The sequence below is a fragment of the Phaethon aethereus genome (assembly GCF_964289735.1).
Source record: "Phaethon aethereus genome assembly, chromosome: 6".
NCBI lineage: Eukaryota > Metazoa > Chordata > Aves > Phaethontiformes > Phaethontidae > Phaethon > Phaethon aethereus.
The window spans coordinates 28,783,612-28,795,854 of NC_138580.1; the positions used below are offsets into that span (position 1 = coordinate 28,783,612).

General features: G+C 39.4%; 1 protein-coding gene across 1 annotated transcript in view; it reads left to right on the forward strand.

The window, feature by feature from the left end:
• PARD3B (par-3 family cell polarity regulator beta) overlaps positions 1-12,243 on the forward strand; it is a gene marked incomplete at both ends in the record, with an annotated part of 412,476 nt that overhangs the window by 19,967 nt on the left and 380,266 nt on the right. The window contains one exon of the mRNA XM_082001608.1: positions 10,636-10,737. Within this exon, the coding sequence (XP_081857734.1) occupies positions 10,636-10,737 (102 nt within the window). The remainder of the gene's footprint in view (positions 1-10,635; positions 10,738-12,243) is intronic.

The following is a 12,243-nucleotide window of genomic DNA, read 5'->3' on the forward strand; positions in this document are numbered from 1 at the left end:
TAAAGCATAATCACTTAAAGGAGGCTAAAGAACAAGAAGTATTCTAGTCCCTCTTTGCAAACACTATCTCCGAGGGACAGAAGAGATTCACTGTCCTTCTGTTCTGCTGTGGCCTCCACTATAAAGATGTCAGATGACTCGGGTAGAGGAAACCTATTCACCGTGCTCCTTTTGCCATGCTTTATAACCTCTCTGAAGAATTTTCAATGCGTTTGTGTTCTATTGTTTGTCTTCCAGGAGCTCAGAGCAGGATCGTTATCTTAAAATGTGAACTGAGACATCTGAAAAACAATGAAACTGAGGTGATGGTGGCATGTATATAACCTGTATGTCAGGTTGCTTGTAGCAAGCATCTTCATCTTGAGAGACCACCCAAGATGGAAGCTCTGTGGTGTGTAAGATTGTCTTGCTGCAAGGTGTCTATTATAACTTGTAAATGTTTGTTTTTCCATCTACTCAAGAAAAACAGAGTGATTCATTTTCATGTGCAATTAACACAGAGAAGGATGGTCATTCATCCAAAATGAAGTTTGGTGTATTGTGATGTGAAGGAGATGAAAAGAAGTGGTTGCCAGTGCTTGCTGTTGTGTTTTGACTTGCAATCATAGTAGTATCTAGTCCTATTAATTTCTCAGAGCGTAATAATTTGAAGATGGCTAAAGATGAAGAAATATTGTAGGCCCTCTTGTGACGAGGGATTGACTAGTGATTTTTTTTTTTTTTTTTTTTTGCTGTTTGGCATGTTAAATATAAAACTGATGATGAGCTGTGTCCTCTGTTAGTCTCATTCCAAAGACTAGAAAGAAACTGTGCCTTCTGGTTGATGGTGGTGTCTGCCTTCACTCAGTAGCCCCCTTGACTTCAAAGAAAAACAAGGGAGGATTTTTTTTTTTTTCCCAGATGGGTGACAGTTTTTTCTGTCACAAGCCTGTGGTACTCCACAGGCCTTATGCATTAATTGTTCCGTTGTCTTTGTTTGTTTTGCTCTTTCCACCCAGATCCTTAAGAGCCAGCAAGGCAACAGTGTGTGCAGACTTCTCAGCACATCTGCAGTTTTTGTGATAAAACCAACCTCAGTGGCAGAGATAAATGTTTCTGTACTGACCTGATCTGATTAGAGTTCCCATTTTGATGTCAGGTTTTTAGCACCTTCAAAGACAGAAACTTTTAAAATTGGGTGTTTAAAGTGACCTTATATAAAATTTTATTTTTTTTCCAGGACTTCTTTCCTACTTTGTAATTGTACCTTTTGTCTATGTAGTATCTAGTGATGATTAAAAAAAATAAATAAATTGGGGGAAGGATAAGTTTTCACAACTAGTCTTCAGAGGTAAAGTAATAAATCTAAACAAAAATTTAGTGTGTGTATAAATACATAAAATGAGATTTTTTAAATGTATTTTTAAAAAATTGCTTGTTTACATGAAATAACTTCCTCTGCTGTAGTCTAAAAGCAGATCTTCTGAATGGTAGGGCAAATTGTGTTGTTTTGAAAAAAAAAAAATCTTTGATTCAGCTCAAACTTGAATGTTTAATCTATTTCGTTAGGAGTAAATTTTCTTCTATGTTGTCTTACTGTGTGAAGAAGACTTCTTAACCTCTCTGAAAATCAAAATGTGTGCTTTGGTCAGAAATGAAGCATCATGGTTTTATTATTTAGACTAGCTTTGCTTCCTGTGATCTCTCATTTTGCATCCTGTATTGAAATCAGGACACATAAGCTGACATAAACCAGGCACAAACAAATCAAGCGTGTCCTTCTCCAGTAAACACCCATGTTAAAAAGTATTTTGGTCTTTTGAGAAGTTGAGATTTTGTGTGGTTGATGTGTTTTTAATCCTTGTGAAAAGATGGTCCTTGATGCTCATTTGCAGGTAGCATTTTGCTTTTTTAAAGAAAAAAAACACCCAAAACCCCAACAACAACCTTATTTAAGGATTCTTCAGTTACTTTATTTCCCATATGTTCCTTATACATGAAGATACAAGTTTTGTTTGTTTTGAGAGTCTTGAACTTGGAAACAGTTCAGTACACTGTAACTGTTGTGTGTGAATTAATAAGGGAGTCTTACTAAGGAGAAATTTTAACTAGTGTCTGCTATTGTTTTTAGGGTAATACCATGCTCAATAGTTATGTTGTAATCTAGTATTCTTTTAACATTCTTGAGGAAATTGCTCTGAGATTACTTTAGTTATTATTAGGCAAAAACTCATTTTGAGGCCCTCATGTAGCAGGCAGTGGTATCCTGTCTTAGCCTGATGAAATGCGTAAGATCTTAGTGATTACTTCACCTATGTACTTAAATGTGTTGAAGTCGTGTGATACAGCCTATAGTTTCAAAAGCTTTTACTCAAGTAGTTTGTTTAATTGGACCTTTTCTTGCAGAAAGGGAAATGCAAGAGAGCAGCTCATGCTGAGTTACGAGTGTTAGAGCTATGAGGTGGATCTCTTCATTGGCAGATACCTTCCTAGAAGGAAGCTGACAAATGCAAACACTGCTCAGAATGATCTCACTGTCAATATTGTGGGAGTTTAAAAAATTTCTTGTTTGCTTCACTTTATGGCTTATGGTAAAAGTTATATGCTTGTAACTGTATCAGCTGAAAAGAAAATACCCATGCTATTTGCAAATACTCCAGATGAGCTCTAGATGATGCTTGAGAAATCCCTCTGCTGTGACTGAGGAATATTTAACAACCAGCAGTGATAATATGTAGTATGCAGACATTTGCTTCCTGATCAGCTGTTGGTTTTGGGAACTCAATATTGATACTCCTGTAAAACCAGAGCCCCACCTCTATGACAACTGATGATGGCAGCCCAGTTGCTGGCAGTTGAAATGCAGTCTGACTAGAAGTACCACTTCAGGCTTGTTTGGAGGTGGCTATGGTAAACAAAAAATGCTAGAGGCTGTTCTCCTTTAAGTTTTGAGAAGAATTTGGAGATGAAGTTTGAGGCTGTGACCAATCTCAGTCATCTGTTCCTCTCCAACTCCCTTTTTGTACTCTGCTCTGCAAGCTGTGGTTTGGGAGTAACCAATACTTGGTGCTAGTTGGCTGTGGATGATGATACATCATGTAGCCTTAGAATGCTTATAGAAATCATTAAATACTACTTAGATATTGTGAGATAGTAGATCACACTGCAATATACAATCTAAACATAATTAAATGGTAGGGTATCTCTTACTGGCCTTAACCGAAAATCCCCAACTTTGACCTAACGTTTATTCTGTTGCTCTGGATGTGGAACAGAATGTGATTTCCATTTTAAAAATAAATCCTTTTTCATGCTGTATTTCATTGAAGTCTATCTGCTTTAGTGAAGCAATAATGTGAAGATGCTTCTAAAATATCAGCCTGAGAAGTAATTGTGGGAGGAGTCTTACTGAGTCATTCCTACTTCTCAGTTTTTCATTGCGTCCTATCTTTACCATATTTAAATTAAAAATTCCAGGTTAGGGATTGCAATTAATTTTACGCATTCTGCACAGCAGAACAAATAACAGCAAACAACAATTAATTGTGAAATCATTAAGTGGTGGTGTTTATTTTTTCGATGGGCCAGCTGAAATATATTTAAACTTGTTAGGATTCTCTTGCTCATTAACAGGCTGAAATACGCTATGTGAACTGCAAGATTTATAAAGTATGTTACTTCAGGTTTCGGAAAAGTAGACTGGCACTTTCCTATTTGAATTTGGAACAAAAGGAATCAAGATGGTGCTCCAAGTTTTTGATACATTAAAAATGTGTATCTATAGATGTGTATGAAAACCTCACAATAAATGAGAGTGTGTTTTAAGTATAGACTGACCAGTCTTGAATGTGTGTTTGAAAACAAATGCAGAGAAAAATTCTTTAACCTGTTTTAGAGTATTTGAACACTGAAGGTTTGCATTAGGTGGCAACGGTTAAGTTAGGATTCTGTGACAACATGAATGTCAAAACCACTTTTTTAAATTTATGTAATTTCTCTGCCTACATCGCACTTCTGCATTCATGTGACCTGGCTTTAATTTAACATTTGGTAAATATTTGCATAGTAATTCCTAAAGTGTTCTCCCACACATAAAGGAAATGATGATAAACAGCTTTTAAGTGGCTTGATGTTAAACACAAACATGACTTGCAGCCCTAAGGTAAAATGCACATTAGAGTAACTGTTCAATATTCATTTGGGAAGTGCTGGTCTGTATTATACCAGGTAACTTATTCATACTTTTTCTTTACGTATTTAGATGTTTCTGTTGTATACCTCAGCTAAATTTCCACGTAAGGTTATGTGCCGTGCTGTAAGAGAACTTCTCTCCACTCAACGCTGTTAGGATTTTTTAGAACCATTTTGAAGAAAACCTGTAGATGTGTGTTCCCTTTAATAACCCTGCCAACAGGAGAGCATTTAGGAGCACAGAGAGATGGTAACCATACCTGAATGCTGCCCAGAGCTTCTAGGCTGCCACTAGTGTTTTATTTTTAAAATAGACTTGTTCTTTTGTTTTTCAAAACAATTTCTTTCTTCTTGAGCATGTGAACTTCCAGTGATGATAATTAAGAAGATATTGGGAAGAATCATTATAGACTATCACTCATTAGAAGAGGATTTAAATCTCAAACTAGAAAACTAGAATCTCTCAGTTAAAAAAAAAAAAGTTGTCCTAGTATTTTAGAATGCAGTTCTTATACTTTTTTTGCTTTATATTTGGTAGTTTTCTCAGCAAGTGCCTTCTCAGTAAATATGTCCTTAATCAATCCCTTCCCTGGGCAAAAATGGGATAAGGGTAATCTTATCCTATATTGTTTATAAACCTTTAAAAATCCAGCATTTTCTGCTTTCAAGACGTAAGAAGTGTGATTTAATTGAAGCAAACATGCAAGCTGGGATCAACCCTTCACATGTGTAACATTGCAAAAGCCTATCACATCTGTTACTGGGTTCTGACTTTCCTTTCAGACCTTTCAGAAAATACTGTAGCAGCAGAAAAGCTGTCTGTTTTGCAAGAACGCAGTTTTAGAAAATATGGAAACCTGAAGTGTTCCTGATGTCTTTGTGATTGTCATATCTTAAAAACGTAAGAAACTTAAAGCAAGACCATCCCTTTCTACGGAAAGTTTACATTTTTCCAATGATGATTCTATCTTGGATGTACCACGGTGATTTTTCAGACCTATTCTACCCCTTCTGAGCTCTATAAATAAAGTGTAAAACACAAGTGTGTGTGTGTGCGCGCGTGCATGCATGCGTGCATATGCACGCACATTTGTTTTTCCTCCTGTTACTGTCTATCCCCTACTCATGTGGACGAAAGGCTATTTGGGACTGAAGATATTCAACTGTTACATCTGCTGGTAGTTAATGGCTTGTTTTATACAGTAAGTTAGCAAAAAATATTGGTGTGTTATTTATTGAAGCTGTCTGCACTCTTGGTGGGAGTAAAGAAGCACAGAAGAAATTGCTATCTGGATATTAAGTGGGTTTTGTATAGATACTTTGTATCCTGTGCATGGCAGTGTTGGAGTTCATCCAAAGAACAAAAAATGTTCTGACTTTGAAATCTCTTTGGAATGGGTGAGTGATTTTGCTGCTCAGATAAACTGTTGTTACTTCTGTGAGTGTGCAGAGGGAATTTCCTGCACCTAGGCTATCTAGCAGTAGTTGCTATTGGCTTCATGAAACAAGTCTATAAAAAGCATCTCTCTCTGTGCTTAGTAGCTTGTTTGTTTTTTTTTAACTTTCAGGGATGAAGTTCTGGTTAAGTTCATAGAAGCCAGTTGCACATGTGTATTTCTGAAACAGCAAGCGTCCAGTCTTCTTGTAGTCTCTGGGGGTTACTGTAATTGGGGAATCCTTGAGATCAAAAAGTCGTAGTGGCTTCACACTGTGTGTAGCTGAGTCATAGTGTGTGTGTGTGTGAGAGCAGTACCTCAACTAAGAAGTATTTTTCTGCTAAGGAAACTATGTGAATCCTGTTGTTCTGGTTTAGTTCTTATATTTCGGTGTGGATTGTAATTTCTTTCTTTTAAAGAATCTAACATTGGTCATACTTGCTCCAAAAGATTGATGAGGAATGATGTCTTCTGTCAGACTGATTCAGAGACTACCTTCTCTTGATACGGTCACTAGCAAAACCATTAAATTACTGTATTTGTTGTGGCCCAAAGTAAAAGGAAGGTTAGGAATTTGTTAAGCTTAACGTAGTTTAGGGTGGCTGTGTCTTGAGCTTGTTTCCTGCCCATTTGATGCATTCTGTTGGGGCAGTCGAGCTTTTACACTCCTTTTTTCTTTGTTTCTTTTTCAGTGATACATTTGGGTTGGTGCAGCTACTGAATCACAAATAGAAGCACACATTGAAAGCAAAATATTACAATCAGCTGTTTATTTTTTCCACATCACCTTTATTCTGTCTACAGGACACTTAAACAGCCTAATACGTATAAAATATTTGAATATATCTTCAGACAAAAATGTTAGCTGCAGAAGTTTGTCTAATTAAGAGGAGTGGCTTTAAAGTATGCTGTCATAGTGTTACTAACTATGGAAACCTTTTGTGATTGCATTAGTTAAAAGGTTCAAGAGGAACATCTGTAGCTACTGATGCATTCCATCTTGAGGGAATCACATTTTGTAAGTTTATTGGTAGGGTCAAGTGACACTCACTCACAAAGTTTCTGCATTAGATAAATTGTTTGATGTGAGTTAACATGCTTGCTTGTTGCACAGAGATATGTTTCCTCTCTGCCTTTTCATCTTAGAATTTTGTGGTTATGGTAAAGATACTTAGACCGTGGGCTTTAAAATAGAGCTTTGAGTGGTAATAGTTGTCTACACTTCATCGCTTTACAGAGATAAAGGCATATTAATTGATATTCTTAAATTTTTAAATTTTGTACATCTGATACAGAGAATGAACAAACATTTGCTATTTCACAAATGAGTGGTTTCAGTGCAAAATGAAATAACTGTAGTTAGAGGTAAGTTACAGATGTAATAAGCATGTTCGAAATAGAGAATCACAGAATCACTAGGTTGGAAAGGACCTTCAAGATCATCAAGTCCAACCATTAATCCAGCGCCACCATGTTCCCTAAACCATGTCCTGAAGTGCCACATCCACTCATTTTTTAAACACTTCCAGAGATGGCGACTCCACCACCTCCCTGGGCAGCCTGTTCCAATGCCTGACCACCCTCTCAGTGAAGAAATTTTTCCTAATATCCAATCTAAACCTCCCCTGGCGCAACTTGAGGCCATTTCCTCTTGTCCTATCACTAGTTAGTTGGGAGAAGGGACCAACACCCACCTCACCACAACCCCCTTTCAGGTAGTTGTAGAGAGTGATAAGGTCTCCCTTCAGCCTTCTCTTCTTCAGACTATACAACCCCAGTTCCCTCAGCCACTCCTCATAAGACTTGTGCTCCAGCCCCCTCACGAGCTTCGTTGCCCTTCTCTGGACACACTCCAGCACCTCAATGTCCCTCTTGTAGGGAGGGGTCCCAAACTGAACACAGTATTCAAGGTGCAGCGTCACCAGTGCTGAGTACAGGGGCACAATCACTTCCCTACTCCTGCTGGCCACATTATTCCTGATACAGGCCAGGACGCTGTTGGCCTTCTTGGCCACCTGGGCACACTGCCGGCTCATGTTCAGGCGGCTGCCAACCAGCACCCCCAGGTCCCTTTCCTCCGGGCAGCTCTCCAGCCACTCCTCCCCAAGCCTGTAGCCTTGCATGGGGTTGTTGTGGCCAAAGTGCAGGACCCTGCACTTGGCCTTATTAAACCTCATACAGTTGACCTCTGCCCATCGATCCAGCCTGTCCAGATCCCTCTGCAGAGCCCTCCTACCCTCCAGCAGATCAACACTGCCCCCTAACTTGGTGTCATCTGCAAACTTACTGAGGGAGCACTCGATCCCCTCCTCCAGATCATCTATAAAGATATTGAACAAGACTGGCCCCAGAACCAAGCCCTGGGGAACACCGCTTGTGACTGGCCGCCAGCCGCATTTAACGCTGTTCACCACAACTCTCTGGGCTCGGCCATCCAGCCAGTTCCTCACGCAGCGAAGAGTAAACCTGTCTAAGCCACGAGCCGCCAGTTTCTCCAGGAGAATGCTGTGGGAGATGCTGTCAAAGGCTTTACTAAAGTCCAGGTAGACAACATCCACAGCCTTTCCCTCACCCACTAGGCGGGTCACCTGGTTATAGAAGGAGATCAAGTTGGTCAAGCAGGACCTGCCGTTCATGAACCCATGCTGACTGGGCCTGATCCCTTGGTTGTCCTGCAGATGCCCTGTGAGCACTCTCAAGACCAACCGCTCCATGATCTTCCCTGGCACAGAGGTCAGGCTGACAGGCCTGTAGTTCCCAGGATCCTCCTTCCGGCCTTTCTTGTAGATGGACGTCACGTTGGCAAGAAACTTTTATGTGCGTAATTGGGTGGTTGTCATTCAGCCATACTGTACCTTAGATGCACTTGTTTGAGGGTTAGGTATAAGGGGGCAAAAAGGCTCTGGGTTAACCTAAGGCAGCCAAGCACCACACAGCTCTTGCTCATCCCTTGCCCAGTGGGCTGGGGAGGAACCATAAAGGTACAAGTGAGAACTCATGGACTGAGGTAAAAACAGTTTAATAGGTAAAACATATTAAATTAGAAACCCAATTAAACTGTTGTGTGCTGTGCATACAGCTCTGTTCCCTACCTCCCTCCTTTCCCCCAGCTTCTATTGCTGAGCATGATGTGATGTGGTATGGAACATCCCTCTGGTCCGTCAGGGTCAGCTGCACGGCTCTACTCTCCCAGCTTCTTGTGCACCTCCAGCCGACTCACGAGTGGGGTGGTGTGGGAAATGGGGAAGGCTTTGATGCTGTGTAAGAACTGCTCAGCAATAGCCAAAACATCCCTGTGTTCCCAATGCTGTTATGGCCACAAATCCAAAACATAGCCCTATGCAAGCTACTATGAAGAAAACTAACTCTATCCCAGCCCAAACCAGTATGTGTCTGTGGAATAATTGAAACTGAACTGTGGAGGCTAGATTGGTCAGAACAGGAAAAACATTTTGTTTAGAGTTCCCCAGCAAAGTTGATAGTGGCATGATGGGCTGACCTGTTGGTAATGCTAGGGTGGTTGTGGTGTGAGGTTTTTCTGTTTGTTTTGTTGACTCTTGATCCTACAATTTAAAAAGTGGCCTTATCCAGTTGATCCACATCTGTATCTATGATGGAATTACCCTGATTTGTCTGGTGTCTGCATCACTTGATGGCCCAAGTTGTAGAATGCCCGTAAACAAATAGAGAGTGGCATATTCCTACTTCTCAGGGACATCATTACATGGTGAATATCCAAACTAGAGATAAGGAACTTGCTAGTCTATATAGTGTGTCTATTGTACTTCCCTTTGCTTCTGACAACTGTGATCTAATCAGATTTGACAAGGAAGAAGGGATTGAAGATATAGATGTAATATAAATGAAATCATTGGGATAGCATATTGCCCATCAGCAGTGCTGCTCTTTGTCCATTTCTGTAACCTTTCTCAAAGCTACGTGTGTGCATGCCAGTTTGTTGACCCTTAATTTTAGCATATTCTGGTCAGTCTCCGTAATATTTGATGGAGGACTCAAATATGATTTGTAATCTTAACTAAGCATGTTTTGTTTTGTTTTTTTTTTTCTTCAGCCTGCTGTAGAGGATGTGCAAATTAACCATTTATCAATGCTGATACCACAGAGTACTCAAACATGTTGGTATGACTCTCTGAGCTGCCATGTGCTTGTTAAACTACAATAGCTGTCCCTAAATGGATAAATGTCCAAATGTTAATTAAGGCGATTCAAACATAACTAGCACTTGGCCTGTCCCCCTTGGAAGTCATGTGTACACAGGTGGCTGGTGTGGTTTGGGGCAGTGATTACAGACTCTGTGTGTGCTCCCTGATTTGTATTTCATGTCACGGAGAATTTGCTGTTGAGCGGTGCGCTCTGAGCCTTTTGGCTTCAAGGGTCAGTGGAGTGATGGCTAAGCTCCCAGTTATTGAAGTAGTTAATAATATATGAGGAAAGCATTAGTTTTGGAAAACTAACATGATCCCTGTTAATATAGTACACAATGTTGTACTGGAATTTGAAAGAATTTGTGAAAACAAAGTGGCGTTTATTTATTCATTTGTGTTTTTTTGGCCACAATAGTCTGACCTACCTCCTCAGAGAAAGAAATGATGGATGTCTTTCATATCTGTGTTTATACACCCATCCCTCCCCAAACTGTCAGGAGTGGTGCATATATACATATATATTTACATCTGTGTGCTGATAATAACCCAGATATTCCAACTGTAAACTATTGTAAAACCAAAAAAGTTTGATTTCTCCTTATTTTTTGTTAACTATTTAACTTAAGTAAAGAATGCTAAGGCAATGGAAATGTACATTTTCAAGATGTTTTGCGTAGTGATCTGTAGGAAGTGACTTGTTAAGTATCTGTAGTTTTCATTCAGTTTCGGGTAGTGGCTCCAAGCTTCTGCCTTACAACTAAAGAGGGAAATGAGTGGGAAGCAGGTGGGATACAAAGCTGCTTTGGCCAATAGTACTAAAACCATGGAAAGTTGGGTGAAGTCGTCATGTGTCTGTCTTACAGGATACAACTTCCTGGGTAAATATTCACCACCTGGAGTACACAGATGGAGGAATCCTGGACCCAGATGATGTGCTGGCAGATGTTGTGGAAGACAAAGATAAGGTAGAACTTGGATGAAAATACTACTTTTGCTATGTCTTTCCAGATAACTAATGCTACTTTCTCATTTCTTGGACATCTGGCAGGTGAAAGGGGTGTTAAATATTCTTAAATTAAACACATCTGCTCTCTCTTTCTGGAGTAGAACGGGAGGGGAGGAAAACATGACCAAAGCAATGAGGTTAATGAGAGAAGCTTATCAGGTGATGTAGGACCTAACCTTTTCAAGCAGTTCTGTGTTTTTTTGTTGCTGTATGAATATAGAATGGTGAAGGAACGTGAGTTTTGCAAGACATCTTTTGTTTTATGCCACTTAAAATATCTTTTATAATCTCTTCCTTTGCTTAGAGTTTTTGAGAATCATTGAAATGTCATGGTTGAATATGTGACAAAATAAACAGACAAATCCTGTGATGACAAGAACAGCTGCCTCAGCTGTGTTAAATTGCAGGAGGAGTTCCTGTGATTTGCTGCTGAAAGTCTAAGCAGGCCAGTTACTAATTTTAAAAGCTATGAGTCTCTAACTTCCAATTCAAATAAGATAGATGTCCATTCTGGGTAGAGAAGTAGTAGCTGCAAAGAAGCCCCTTTTAATGTTTTTGTAATTATCAGAAAAAATTAATTTTGGGAAACTAATTGGTGACTTATTTCAGCATAGCGGAGGAGGTGTAAAATTTATAATACCTTGCTGTTTTTTCTTCATAAAATGAGGAAGAAAATCTATCTAGTGACTTGAAACTGAGGATCCCAATATGGGATAAGCCTGTACTTTCAGACAAATAGCTTTGTCTATTTACAATGCCGTATGCTTGGTGACTTGATAAATAATTTTGTATATTGCAAACAGATATGCTGTTGATTCTTCAATGACTTAATACAAAGTACAACATTTGGCTTATGATGAATGGGATGCTCAGTACCTTAGAAAATTGTCTAAGGTGTACTTGATTGTCATTTTATGGTGCTTCATGTGGGAATTCTTAAAAACAATGGAGCTCTGTTTAGTGTATGTTCTTTTTATCAAGCTTTTATTTCTTGCTTGTCCATATTTACTGAAAGTGTACTTAGAACACCATAAGGCTTTTTTCCAGTAGTGTTTGGAGACTAAAGACTGGGTTCTGAGGATTGACACAGCTGTATTTAAAGGATAAGACTATCAGCATGAGATACCGCATCAAAGGGAAGTGTGTTACTGGTCTCATCACTCAATAAAAATTAAAGCATCTACCCAGGATTTCCTCTACTTGAGGTACTAATATAGGAACACTTACGCAAGTACGAGCAATAGCTTGCAGAATATTTGATGTACGATCCAGTTTTTAACTTGTTGCCAAAGCCTTTGCTATACTTGATTGGTGGGTGTCACTGGTTGAGTATGTGTTGCTGATGCAGTTTCTAGTTCACACACAGCTGTAGGTTTAAGCATCTTCTGTTATAACTGCGCTAGGTGGGAATCTGTAGTTTGGAGGCTGCCTTGAGGAAAAACCACTGGGAAACCAGGATCTTACT